The 14,921-nt window shown below is 40.2% G+C and overlaps 1 protein-coding gene across 4 annotated transcripts; it reads right to left on the bottom strand.

The window, feature by feature from the left end:
- Positions 1-895: 895 nt before the first annotated feature.
- VDAC3 (voltage dependent anion channel 3) lies at positions 896-14,238 on the bottom strand. 4 transcript variants are annotated; one of them, XM_017545954.2, is made up of 11 exons: positions 13,937-14,238; positions 11,937-11,976; positions 11,536-11,604; positions 10,379-10,428; positions 9,136-9,138; positions 6,964-7,116; positions 6,125-6,177; positions 4,738-4,965; positions 3,308-3,458; positions 1,859-1,916; positions 896-1,417 (listed from the first exon to the last, which is right to left on the bottom strand). In XM_017545954.2, the coding sequence occupies exons 3-11, from the start codon at positions 11,600-11,602 to the stop codon at positions 1,326-1,328; spliced, it is 855 nt and encodes a 284-aa protein (XP_017401443.1). In that variant the 5' UTR covers positions 11,603-11,604; positions 11,937-11,976; positions 13,937-14,238; the 3' UTR covers positions 896-1,325. The 4 variants fall into 4 exon arrangements, with proteins under 4 accessions (XP_017401443.1, XP_017401445.1, XP_017401444.1 ...); XM_017545956.2 differs by lacking the exon at positions 9,136-9,138; XM_017545955.2 differs by lacking the exon at positions 11,937-11,976 and having other exon boundaries at positions 13,937-14,043.
- Between the last annotated feature and the right edge of the window lie 683 nt (positions 14,239-14,921).

Here is a 14,921-nt window from a genome sequence, read left to right as displayed (position 1 = left end):
TCTGCAAAAAAGAGAGCTTTTCTCTCACCTATAAAACCTCTGCTCTTATACTCAGGAAAAAAAAACAAACTTTCAAAAGGAGTTCTACTTTTAGGAAGATGATTTACCAGTGAGTCTGAGGATATTATAGTCTGTTTTATTCTCTAAACTGGTACTTAATTCCTTGGTTATCATTTTTCTATTCTAGTAATCAAAATCATGTTTCTGAAGCCCAGGAGCAGCCCTGGAAGTGTCCACCCAACTCTGGCCTCCTCCCACCGTCTCTCCTCCCATGCTTCCCCAAATGCACTCTTCCCTCGACCATCTTTCCACATGCTCACACCCATCATTTCTCAGCAGCTGCACAGAACTCCCAGGGCGACGCAACCTATCACACCATAAGCACAACAGTGTGCCGCTCTCCAGCACAACCACACTCACTGCTTCCTCCCTCAGTCTGCCCATGAGAGCAAGAGAGGAGCAGGGGTCAGCAAACTGAAAGGGACAGGCAGCAGCCCCAATCATTTAGATACAAATCTCACCTGTAAAAGTGCTCCTTAAAACAAATCATATCAGGCTGGGTGTGGTGGCTCATCCCTGTAATGCCAGCACTTTGAGAGGCCGAGGCGGGTGGATCACGAGGTCAGGATATCGAGACCATCCTGGCCAACATGGTGAAACCCTGTCTCTACTAAAAATACAAAAATTAGCCAGGCATGGTGGCGTGCACCTATAATCCCAGCTACTCAGGAGGCTGAGGCAGGAGAATTGCTTGAACTCAGGAGGTGGAGGTTGCAGTGAGCCAAGAGCGCGGCACTGCAATCCAACCTGGGCGACAGAGCGAGACTCCATCTCAAACAAAACAGAACAAAATCACATCAAAGGTAAGAAAACCACCAGCAAGTCAGAGGAGCAGTTATGTTCCAAATGTGATGGGTTTATTTTATTTTACTGTAATGCAAAACCAAAGATTGCACTATAGCAGAGACCAGTATATTACAAGGTCATGAAAAAATGGTGTGGGACATGCAGGACGTGATGTACAAACTGGAGGGTCACAGCATCTCCTCTAACATGACACTACGCTGTCACTGAGGAACACATTTAGTAACACTGCAGAACTGAACTGAAACGTGGCACAAACATGACAACTTCCAGGCATGCCTTCAACAGCCTCCCTCAGGATGGACTCACAATCCCTAGACTTCAGAGTGGGGAGGATTACAATTCTTTGGAAGAATAAAAAGTTCACACTTTTGAAATTTCACAGAAGAATTTTAAGGCCAAAACATAGTGGGTTTTCTCTTCACTTCCAGGGACAAATCTGATGCTTTCTTCAAACCACATTAAGCTTCCAGTTCAAATCCCAAGCCAACCTTGTGACCTCCTGCACTGAAGTTCTTTCCATCAATTAAAGCTGATAAGGTCAATTTGACTCCTAGGAAGAAGAAAACACCACAGTCACTTGTAACAAGTATTACAATTAGATCTGAACGTTCTAGAAACAACAGATTGAATCAATGGCGTGGATTGTAGCTGGGTATAAGAGTTATGAGCAAACAGCTATTACTCAATCAGTTATTTATAACCTTCTGATGTGTAATAAGGAAAGCATGATCATGGCAAACTTTCTCTGAAGTTCAGGGTTAAGGGCAATGGGTGATCAACCAAATTCAAAGGCCAGAGTGACCACATTATAGTCAGAAATACACATTTTTTTAAATGCAAAAGCATTTATTTTGTTTCCTCTCTGAACAACCAAATGTTACAAAATGGTCTGAATCAACCTATAGTGACTATAGGTTGTTCTGCAGGTCATTTTCATTTTTCCTCTATCACTTTCCACCCCAACCCCTGTGTTACTAATTCCTTTACTTACCTGGTCGAAGGGTCTGAGTATAACCCAGTCCAATCAGGCTGGCATTATTTACTTTAGCCTAAGATTAAGAGATAGAATAATAACAGAAAATAGTGAATTACTTTGTGCATCAGGTTTCCAATGTTAAAAGCACCCTAGATGCTAAAAGCCGATCCAGAATTGCTGATTTTTTTTTTTTTTAAGATTAAGTTTCATTCTTGTCACTCAGGCTGGAGTGCAGTGGCGCAATCTTGGCTCACTGCAATCTCTGCCTCTGGGTCCAAGCTATTCTCCTGCCTTAGCCTCCCAAGTAGCTGGGACTACAGGCATGTGCCCCCACACCTGGCTAATTTTGTATTTTTAGTAGAGACGGGGTTTTACCATGTTGGCCAGGCTGGTCTCAAACTCCTGACCACTGGTGATCCGCCCACCTCGGCCTCCCAAAGTATTGGGATTACAGGCATGAGCCACTGCACCCAGCCAGAATTACGGATCTTTTAAGAAGTCAGTAAGACTGGTAGAGGTGGGAGGTACCTTGAGAATGCATGCTTCAAGGCCTCAAGCAAAATTTTTAAACATTACGCAACCAAACACCCTGAATTCTCTGAGATACCAGCTGACAATCTCTCACAGTGGTTACAGAATTCACTCACTCAGGTGACAGAAAAAACAGATCTAGGCTCAAATTGTGGCACTGCCAGTTACTGTGTGACCTTGGGCAAGTTAGCAGACCTTTCTAAGGCTCAGTTTTCTCATCTGTAAAACAGGGATGAGGATAACACTACTCGCCAAATGGAATGGGTGTGAGGATTAAATGAGATAATATACGTAAAGCACTTGGCACAGTAACTGAAATTTAAGAGCTCAGTGTTATTTTCAATAAGAGTTACTATAGGAGTAGAAATAGTCATCTAATTCCATGAATTTCCAAATAAGAATATTGAGGCCAAAGTGATAAAATGACTTCAGAAGGTCAGACAATAGATACATAGGAAGAGGTAGGACTAGAACCCCTACTTCCGGATTTCAAGCATAATATTCTTTTTTTTTTTTTGAGATTAGCATCTTGCTCTGTCGCCCAGGTTGGAGTACAGTAGCATGATCTTGGCTCACTGCAATCTTTGCTTCCCAGGTTTCAGCAATTCTCCTGTCTTAGCCTCCCTAGTAGCTGGGACGACAGGCGTCTGCCATCATGCCCAGCTAATTTTTGTATCTTTAGTAGAGACAGGGTTTCACCATCTTGGCAAGGCTGGTCTTGAACTTCTGACCTCAGGTGATCCGCCTGCCTCAGCCTCCCAAAGTGCTGGGATTAAAGGCGTGAGCCACCGTGCCTGGCCGCATAATATTCTCTTCACTACACAATGAGCTGGCTTATTAAATAAAGAACAAACAAACCACTCATATCACAACATTCACTGAAAACTTAGACACAAACATAAGAGCAGATCCAATCTGGCAGCACATTCTTACAGAAAGAGAAGTTCTACAATCCAGCTTGTATTTAGCAGCAATGCCAAAACGGGTGTTGTTACTCCCAGCCGTCCAAGCAAGGTTTATTGACGTTTCAATCTTCTCATTAACCTTCTGGTAGATAGAACCTCCAAATTCAGTGCCATCATTCCTGTTTTCATAGATAAGAAAACATCATAAATATCTAGTTTGTACCACTGTTACTATGGTATAAAAACAAATTCTAAGACTACCCAAACAAGGATCCCACTTTGTAACTACAGACTTCAGCAAATTTCTAGCATAAATGACTAATAAACAAAACACAGAACTAAATCCAGCTATGCCAGTAATGACTGCATAATTAAAACATAACATTTGATTCATTTACTTGGCTCCTTCACATGATGTGAATTTCTTAAGACAATTCAATTAAGCACAAAGGCAGACACCCCAGGTAAGTATAATCTATAGGTCTCTGAGAAGTTCAAAGAACTTAGAAACTTCAAAGTAGAGTTCAATAAAGATTCTGCAAAAAATAAAAAGGCAGAGGGGTACAGGAATAAAACCAATTCTGAATTTCCTTTAAAACACAATCCTACAGATACAAAGCACCCTCCCTACAATACCTAGGGTGCACTGCTCCAGAAAGCACCTCAGTTATTGCTTCCAAGCATGCCAGAGGTGAGTCCTTGGGTTTTCATGTTTTCCCGATAATACTGTTTCATCAATTTCAGTAACTGTGTATACACTGCTTGCCTTTGTTTTAGCCATCATAAGTGAATTAGAGTATCTAGCAGAGAGGAATCTGCAACAGTTTAAAAACACATAATTTGCCCGTTGTTTTTTCTTCCTGGTATAGTAGCAGTGTCCAGTAGGCCCAACATAAAATACCATGTAAAATTTCCAATTCATCCCACCACACGGTGCAGCCTACACAACTGAATCCCAGGACTCTTTCAGAGCTCCTGTTACTTCTGAATGCGTTAGCGGTATCTGGGTTCCAACTGAGAATACCTGAAACCTCAACAGAATTACTGGGATATCCCAGGATGCTCAAATCAATTTGGTGGTTGTTATTGGTGACCCAAACAGACCTATTTCCAGATACTACCAAGACGAGAGGACAGCAGAGTAAGCAGGAACATCTCCAAAGGGTCTTCTTACCTTGAGGTAAGCCAGGCTCTGGGCTTTCTCTATCCCAGTGGTTCTTCTATAGAGGCTAGAGCTTCCTGAATTTTGGGGTGCATGCTGAGGGGACAGTGACCACCAACAGCACAGCACTGCACATCATGTGCACCAGCCTCCTGGCAAGGTTTTGCTCGCACCACAAGGATAGGTGTTCACCAAGGAATGTTAAATCTAAGTATGACCACTTCTAGCCTTCTCAGCATGCTAATGGCTACAATCTTTTGGGCAAAGACACTAAGGAATAAATTATAAACACTCACACATGTGTGTGCAGCTGGAAGTCTGCAGCCTTGTAACCCAGGGCGAAGTTATTCTGTGACAGTTTGGATTTGGCTGTGTCAAAACTCATCTGATAGCCAGCAAGCCACCCTTCGAAGGCCAACACAGCCCAGCCATAGATGGTTGGTCCAGAAAAATCTATATCAACATTACTGCCAACACTAAAACAATCCCGTTTATAGGAGGCCTTCAATTTCCCACTCTTCTTTCTGCAACAAATAAACAATGAAAACAACATGAGTTTTTACTACTGTCTAGGAATTTTTAGAGTAAGATCCACTCTCTCTTCTCCCAACGTAAATATTATTTTGGTACATGCTACATATATAGTAAAAACATTTCAAATGACCTAGTTCTACAAATATAATGTTGTTAGGATTAGACATGTATATAGACTATGATCATCTATTACTCATTATAAGTTCAAATGATAGGATACTTCATGATTTATTTCATAAAAGCGTGAACAAAAGTATAAGATATTTCAGAGCCAAATTAATAACCTGAAGATATATGTATACAGATGCATGAGAAGCCAAATCTCTTTAAACGTTGCCAAATGCCAAATGACACAAAGAGTTAACACCCAATACACATTATTAACCTATCATGGAGAGAAGTGTGCTTTTTTGAAGGACAATACTGAAAAAATGAAATTAGTTCTTAATAGCCCTTATTCTATTCCAATCAAGCCTCTTATAAGAATATTTGTCCTAAAGATAACTGAAGTGTGTGGCAGAAAGAAAACACCTGTTGTTACAGCTGAGACAGACGTCACTTTGTATTCATCTAGCACCTTTGTCCTTCAGAAAACAAGGACCCACATTAGGCAGATAGGAAATGACACAATCTCCCTTTTTTTTAACATGAGGAAATTGAGGTCAAGAAGTCGGGGGATTTACAGAGGTTAAGAAATCAAATAGGCAGCAGAACTAATCATTATGGCATTTGAGAGCCAGGAGATCACCCTCTTAAGAAATTAACTTTTCAGCACCATAAGGCAGGGTGAGGGAAAATAAAAAGAAATTAACTTTCTCAGCAGAATACCATGTCCATCAATCTTTAGAACTGCTTAAGATTCATCTATGGTCTCAAGACCCTTCTAGCTCCTAAATTTTTTTTGTATGTGCCCCTCTGAAATAGATTTATACAGTTTTGTTCATCTATTCAGTTTTCAAACTGTTCATCCTGCCATGGACGAGAGGGATCTTCCTTTATCTTTACTACATACACGTGGTCTCCAATATTCTTTATAGCAACTCCTAAGTTCTTCCTGCCTCTGAACTTTGCACTGTATCTCCTTCTTCTAAAGTTCTCTACCCCTTCAGACTCCAAAAACATTTCAGGAAATAGGGTTCGAATAATTACCCTGTGTTCGGTACAAACATGGTATCAAGAGTCAGTTTCAACCCTTCAGCCAACTGAAAAACAAAGATTTAAAATAAATAATTAGTAATTTTCAATCCTTTATCCGACTCAAGAAACCAATTCTAAAGTTTCCTCTAAGTTCTTTAACAAAAAAAAGAAGTCATTCAAGAGAGTGAAATATTAAATTATGTAACAAGTGAGCTCTCCATCCTCCTGTCCCCTCAACCCAGGCTTCATGATGGTTCTCCCACCAAAAATGGGGCAAATTCTATTTTAGCAAGTTACAGAAAATACAGTTCAAAACCAAACAGAATTCCTATACAACAAAATCATCTTGATACTCTCTTGAAAGTGTGGTAATGAGATAACCTGACATTTAACAAGCAATCTAAATAATTTGTTCAGCTTCGCACATATATTATCTATACATGGTATCTATACCAAAAACAGTGCCCTGTACATATTGGGCACTTGACAAATATCTAATAGATTTTCTCCTTGAAAACATGAGAAAATTTTAGAAAAAGTTTCCTGTCAAGCCAATTTTGGAACAATTACAAAACTAAACCAAATTTCCACAAATATTTGTTCTACCCAGGAGCAGCTCAGCTGTTTAACAGAGAACCAGTCAAAACAAAGATGTAATATAATAACTAGAGTACTCACAAACAAAGCCTTATTTTCTAGAAATACAAGACATCAAAAAAGGCCACATGCAGAGAAAAAATATGGCTAGTAGATAGGTTGTAAGATCTCTTTTGATTATACTTGGGGTTTGTTCATCATTCAATCTATAAGATAAACTGAACCTATTAATAACTTCTAATGTTTTCTCTTACCTTATTCTCCCAAGAGATTTCTGTTCCTAGAGTATTGTCTGTGTTCCATTTTTGGGTGAAGGTAAGTCCATAGTTACAGACCTTATATTTGGTTTCTAGGTTGCCTGATGCTTTCCCTGTATCAGTGTAAGCATGACCAGAAGTAGAAAATTCCTGGTAAGCAAGAAAAAATAATTATTTTTAAATTAGCTCATCAAATAGAAAATATTCACTTTGGAAAGCAGTGTTTAATGCATCAGAAACAGTGCCATTTAATGTTTGCCACAGCCCTATTCTACAGCAACTTATTTCCTCCTTTCCCCTTGTTTTTCTAGTCTCTAAATCTTTTAACCAGTTTTGCCAAGCACAGTGGCTCACGCCTGTAATCTCAGCATGTTAGGAGGCCAAGGCGAGTGATCACTTGAGTCCAGGAGCTAGAGACCAGTCTGTGCAACATGGCGAAACCTACCTCTACAAGAAATACAAAAAAACTGTCTGGGCATGATGGCACGAGACTGTAGTCCCACTCTGAGCCCAGGATGTGGAGGTTACAGTGAGCCAAGATCGTGCCACCTCACTCTAGCCTGAGCAACAGAGTGAGATCTATCTCAAATATAAATATAGATATATATATATATATATCAGTTTCACATCTTTCCATTATTCCACCTCTCTTATTGATATATCTTGTTCCATATACTCTCTTACTAAATGAGAATCCTAAATTCTCTCCTTTAAAAAAGAAGTATTTTTACTGAAAACAAATGTCTTTACTAAAAAGACAAAAAATATTACATCTTAAACATTTTACTTTCATGACCTAAAAAAAGATTATCAGTTCTCTGCTATGTATTTCAAAGTATTAGTTAATTTAAAGGTGCTTAAAAATCCCAAAATACTACCCTCCTCCCTTTTAATAGAGTCAACCCTTTACTACTTCCTTTTAAAAAAACATACATTTTTTATTATGGTAAATACATTTAACATAAAATTTACCATTTTAATAATGTTTTAAGTGTACAGTGAAGTGGCATTAAGTACAGTCGCACTGAGGTGAAAACGTTAATGCTTGTGTGCAAAACTGCAAAACAGCTGCTTAAACAATTTCAATATTTCAAAGTACTACCCATTTTTCAAAATAAAGTGGAATGCTATAATTTATCCATTTTTCCCCCTTTCTATCCTGTCTACCTTTAAGAGTGCTTCTACCAAATGGTATGAATGATTTAAAATATATCCTTCACCCTAGTTCAGTGCCCTTTAAATCATATGACAATAAGCAATTAGAAACAGACCTCCTTCTGGAGAAAGCAGTCAGCACCTGTCACTGACAATCTATGAACTGTCAAGAAAAAACATTCTGACTGGTCCTGTTTTAGGGAGCATTTCTGAAATCCTGCCAACAGTAATGAGATGCTGCCAACCCTGACCAGTCTGTTTCACTGCCTGCAACATGAATCCTCTCTTTAACAAATACCGTGCCTCCTAGCTCTAGTTCTACAGGCAGATGAGACAACTGGGAAGTTATGATCCGTTTATCAACACCACACAGACTGCTTTCAAAGAGAGGATCATGCTGCATATTAGGGGAAGGCCTTAGTAAAAAATGATAATGTATTAATCATGTTTAACAGTCATATAATAATTTTAATGTAACAACTGTTTTTCTTTTAGTAGATCCAACTATCTAGTGTTTTATTTTTCACATTTACTTTTCACAAACTTGACAAGTATAACAAATGCAAATCTTAATTTTGGTGTTAGAAAAACTTTATGCACAAAATTAAGGTAGAGGGGTAGTCTACATTTCTCCCTTGTCATCAAATTCTTAGTTTGAAGGTCTGTCATGAATCTAAAATGCCACAGGTACAAATCTCAAAGAAAAGGCTAGAATGTTCTAAGTTGAGTTCCAGGCTCACGATTCACAATTCGGTTTGTGTCTAACTTCATAATTTGGTCAAACAAGTGTAAAATACATTTGTATCATGCATATAACATGCATATAGCTCTACATTAAATCCTTAGTAAGCAACAAAACAAACAAAAAATGTTACTGTTAAGTAGAGGCATATGAGAAAAATATCAAGCCACAATCTAAGAAATTTGGAACAATGATTGAAATGTATCCTAAATCAATACCAGAAACCAAAAGCAGCCACAAAAACAAGCATACAAATAAGCTTTTTTTCTTACCATCTGAATGAATATTACCACACAACAGCAGCATGAAAGGGAGATAAAATTTTAGTTGATAATTTTTGCAGCACAAACCTAATGAGCAAATTCTGGAACCTACAAGAAATGAGTATGATTCCTCTATTTTAACAGAACTATATATATAGCATGCCCATCTTAGTAAGGGAGGTGTATATAAAAACCCAGGAAAGAATGATCACAAACCATGATCATACAAAGTATAATTACAATTCCACATGCCTTTGTCCTTCTAATTAAATTATAAGTCCAGAAATAAAATTTGCATGGGTTTGAATGGATAAATAACAAAAGTGATATAGCCAGTGAGGAGAAATCAGAGCATAAGGTGAATGAAAAGTTAACCTACTTGCTGAGATTTAGAATAAAAGCTTTTTTTTTTTGAGATGGAGTCTGTCTCTGTCACCCAGGCTGGAGTGCAATGGCGTGGTCTTGGCTCACTGCAACCTCTGCAACCTCTGCCTCCCGGGTTCAAGCGATTCTCCTGCCTCAGCCTCCCAAGTAGCTGGGACTACAGGCATGTGCTACCACACCTGGCTAATTTTTGTATTTTTAGTAGAGACAGGGTTTAACTATGTTGGCCAGGCTTGTCTCGAACTCCTGACCTTGGTGATTTGCCTGCCTCGGCCTCCCAAAGTGCTGGGATTACAGGCATGAGCCACTATGGCCGGCCAAAAGCTATTGTTAATGATACTCTGAAAATATGCCAACATAGCCTTTACTGTAGTCTTTACTTCCAATAAAAAATACTTTATAAACATCAGTTAAAAACTGTAGAATAATCTACATGTATACATGCAGAAACACATTTTATTTGTATATTTTGTTTCAACTAATCATGAAGGGGCAGAGTGAAGTCAATTTGTTTTTGCAAAAGCCTAATAAAACTTCCATGAACCCATTATCATGGAAGTAAGGTTTTTAGTGCCCATATACATATTCATGAAAGTATAAAAATATGGCATGGGTCAAAAAATATATAATCTCTATCTTCTGAGTAAAAACTGTATTATACTCTTATTATGAGAAACACAAAAGATGTCTTCAAAAATTCAACTTGGTTGTTTATTTTAATTGGTAAGAAGGCTGTTTGGAATCTGAGAGGACAAAGCTGTGGGGAAGACAGCTGGTGCTGGTTCACGTAACTAGACTGTCATGATTTTTACACAGGTTCCTTTAAGTTAATTATGCTACATCCATTAAAAATATATTAGATACTCACCACTCCACTACAAGACTTGGTTTTCAGGTCTATCTTGACCATGCCAAAGCCTACACACACACACACACAAAAAAAAAAAAAAAAAACAAAATGTGACATTCACTACAGTTTTGGCAACTCAGAAATTATTTAGCCCATAGTACCTTCCATATTAAAAATGCATAGTATTTTCATTAGGTGAGAGTTCCACAAGAAACTGAAGTATAACCAAATAAATTCAGTATAATTTTTAAGACTTCAAAGTGAATATACTTTTAAAATGTAAGTTAAAAAAAAATAAATGAAAGAAATATGCACTATTCCAAGAACCAAAATTACTGAAAATAGTGTGCTGCTGTATATATAAGCTTAAAACATATAATTAACATCACTAGGTAATAAGAAAAAATCAAATATATACAGCACAAAAATTTAAATTTTAAAACCTAAAAAAAAATGTTTATTTAGGATCAGAATATACATTACTCCAAAGAAGCCAAAAGTTACATTGTCACTTTTCTTTTTATTTTTTTGAGACGGAATCTCGCTCTGTCACCAGGCTAAAGTGCAGTGGAGTGATCTTGGCTCACTGCAACCTCCGCCTCCTGGGTTCAAGCGCTTCTCCTGCCTCAGCCTCCTGAGTAGGTGGGATGACAAGGGCGCCACCACACCCAGCTAATTTTTGTATTTTTAGTAGAGATGGGGTTTCACCATGCTGGCCAGGATGGTCTTGATCTCCTGACCTCATGATCTGCCTGCCTCGGCCTCCCAAAGTGCTGGGATTACAGGCGTGAGCCACCGCACCTGGCCTACACTGTCAGTTTCATAAAAACAATGCCATTGTTTGGAAGGAGAAAAAGTACTACCCCCTACTTTAACTGTCCCCAGGGCCAGTAAAGAAGACATAAATGTTATAGATTTACATTATTTTGCATTACATATAACATTAAATATGGACATATATATACATTTGTATTACGTATATAATTGCTTTTAATGCTTGTAAGGGGTTCTACCGCTAAAGAGTGAGATCTAATAGCCTGTTAATAGTTATCCCCTTAAATCTCGTGAAGCGGATTAATGCTGACTTACCCTTACTTTTCTAGCATAGTACTTACACAGTAGGCATTCAACACTAACCTTTACCCAAAATTGGAAAGTTACAATAGCATGCTTACCATATCCTTTGTTGAAGACATCCTTAGCAGCCTTTCCTAGGTCACAGTAAGTTGGCGTGTTACACATATCTTATGAAGAAAAATGGGGGCAAAGGAATAAAAATAACCATTTAGTATTTATTCACCCACAGTTCCTCCGCTGTTTCATCCTGTGAGAACGGGTATACAGTTTTCTCTTCCTTTGTATCATTAATGCTTCAACTCTAATGCAATCAAAGGTATGAGACGGTATTCTGCTCCTTAAAAAAAAGAACTTTCCAGAATACTGAGAATAAAATGGTTTTCCTGTGAGATTCAGAGATCATCTTTCTGATTGTATTTCAAAGAAAAGTAAGTTCTTACAGGATGGTAAAGATGCTATGTTAAACTGGACTACTTTAAAAAAAAAATGCAAAATTTACCTTAGAAAAATGTCTCTCAGGCTCTTATGAAACCAAAGACCTGTACAAGACAACAATGGAAATTTTTAAAGAAACTGTTAAAAGATGGAATCAAAATCCTCAGGGTCAATATTTTTCTCCTCAGAAATTCAGTTCTTAAAATAAGAATTACCATACTAAACGAAGTGTATTCATCTAGAATATACCTTCTCTCAAAGCTCTTCTTAAAGTGCTATAATTTTACCCATTAACCAGAAATATGATAGATTCTACCTGCAACAACCTGCTTACCAAAAGTTAGTGTAAACTCTGAAGCTAAAGCCTTCAAGAACCACAGGTGCCTTGATTTTTCATCTTGCCTATTAAAAATTCGCCCAGCTTTGCTACTGGTAAAATGACCTTCACATCAAATTCTCTGAGCTACCAACACTGCTGAACATCTCATTCCTTTGCCCTCTTTGTGTCATGGGAAATCTTCCTTCAGCAGGTTCTTCTGTATTCCTCTTGCAGACTCAAAAGCTATGTTTAACAATTACAGACCCACCTCTATAGAGCAGTGCCATTAGCCCAACGACTATGTCAGAAAAATCCAAAGTTATCAGCTAGCCCTTGCAATTGCTATGCCTGAATGATCTACACATTTAAGCTCATATTTGTTTATATATAGCCCAGCTCTTAATCTAGGCTTCTGCTAAGCTTCTGCCTGTCCCATCATACCAAATATATAGATATGATGCACTTAAATGGGAATGCATTTAAATTTTGTCCCTTAACATAAATCTGTCAAATATGACAGACACTATGATATGAAGAGAATAGTATTAAAAAAAAAATTAAAGAGGAAAGGGTAATATAAATGTACTGACTCATTCCATAGTAAAACTTTGCTGTAAGCCACAAGGTTTCATAGTGCACTTTCAGAACGATTATTTTACAATTCAATCCCTTGTACTAAAATAATCAATTCTACACTTTTTATATTATCTCAATTCTAATTTGACATTACTCTTTATGATCGCAATTGATGTTGATGTTTGTTGAAATTTCCCCAGAAGTCTATTAATCTGGGAGGTAAGTATAGAAATGCAGTCAGTATACAGTGAAATAGAAGTGTTAAAGCTTTACAGTCTGATTTTTCACACAGCCGAGAAAGATACACTTAAATGTTTAGAAGCATCATACATATGTCTAGGGACTACTTTAAATATTTTACTATTTTGCTTCGTTATTTTTCAAAACCAGTACCAGACACTATGCAAAAGTCACGTAGCCGGTTTAGTTTACTAACTGACCTCAATTCTGCCTAGTGCAAGCTGACTTTTTCAGGCCCATGATTCTGATGGGACATGCGCTGCTAGTATGATCAAGCAAAAATCGAGAACAACAGAAACTTCATGTTCCTCAAGAGTAAAGCTACAACCACACGTCTCCACCAGCTCTACAGAATGCACCTGCCCGCAGATTTGCACACTGCACAGAGGCTGCAGGAGATGCAGACGGGGAAAGGCGTTAGCCGGGGCTACTGCTTCACAAAGCCACTAACTTGACAGGCAGTACAGAGCCCGTTTCGTTCCTCGTTTCTCCGTTCTGAGTTGCACGCAGGGCACCCTCCCTCGGCCGTAAGGAGGGGAGGACTGGCCTGATGCTCTACAGCAATTCCGGAGGGCAGGGGCGGGCGGAGAACGGGAGTGGGGTTCGAGGATCCAACTTCCCTAGAACCGATCTCCTTTCTAGCTGACCCCTGGGAGGAAAGTGCGGTCCGCACGCCGGTGGGGGAGGTCGCGGCCTGCGCCCAGAGACCACTTGCCCGCCGCGCTGCGGCTCCATCGCCTGAGGCGGCTCGGGAGAGTCCCGGCGGGAGCCAGCGGCCCCAGCCCCCCGCTCCCCGCCCGGCCCGCGCCCCGGTAGCCTGCTCCCTGCCCGCGGAGCCTCTGTTAGGCCCGCCTCCCGCCCGGCGCCCTGCTCAGCAGTGGCCCACCGCTCTCCCGGCCTGGAGCCCGCGCGGTCTCGGCTCTCCTCACCTCCACCCCGAGGGCCTGTCTCTGCTCCGCCAGGGCAACGCTGAAGGTCTTCAAACCAACGCCGTCCGCGCCTGCGCGGCCTCGCTCCCTCAGCCGCGCCTGCGCGTCGCGCCTACCCCGAGCTCCTGTGCGCCGGCGTGTCGCCGCACGGTCGCGCGCTACCGGGCAAGGTGCGCAGATGAACAGCCAGGCGGAGCCAGCACCACCAACTGTCCGGCTCCGCGGCGCGCGTGCGCAGGAGGGTCCGATGTGCACAGTGGGGTTGACTGGGTGGGGCTCCGAGAGGCCAGGGACCGCACCTGTGCCCACTTGGGGACTCATTCTCGCGAGAATGCGCGAGGCTGCTAGTTACTGTTGCCAAAAACAACCAGACAAATCCAGACTGAGAGACCTGCAAAACAACTGCCTAGTCTTCAAAAATGTCAATTTCATGAAAGATTAAGAAAAAGGCCAGAGAACTGCTCTAGACTAAAGGAAACAAAAGATATGGCACTAAAAGCAATGTGTGATCCTAAATGACAGCCTGGATAAAAACCTAACAGGCAGACAAAACCAGCTATTGAGGATCGTTATTGGGACAGTCGGGAAATTTGAATGGAGAGTAGGTTAGTTGGCAACAATGTAAAATTTTCTGAAGTTGGGGCGGTGGCTCACACCTGTAATCCTAGCACTTTGAGAAGCCGAGGGGGTCGGATCACTTGAAGTCGAGAGTTCGAGACCAGCCTGGCCAACATGGTGAAACCTCATCTCTACTAAATATACAAAAATTAGACTGGGCACGGTGGCTTATGCCTGTAATACCAGCACTTTGAGAGGCTGAGGCGGGTGGATCACCTGAGGTCAGGAGCTCAAGACCAGACTGGCCAACATCGTGAAACCCCACCTCTACTAAAAATAGGAGAATCAGCCAGGCGTGGTGGCACATTGCCTGTAATTCCAGCTCCTTGGGAGGCAGAGACAGGAGAATTGCTTGAACCCGGGAGGC

Source organism: Cebus imitator, unplaced genomic scaffold (assembly GCF_001604975.1).
Source record: "Cebus imitator isolate Cc_AM_T3 unplaced genomic scaffold, Cebus_imitator-1.0 Scaffold183, whole genome shotgun sequence".
NCBI classification, from domain to species: domain Eukaryota; kingdom Metazoa; phylum Chordata; class Mammalia; order Primates; family Cebidae; genus Cebus; species Cebus imitator.
This window is presented reverse-complemented; position numbering and strand designations above follow the sequence as displayed.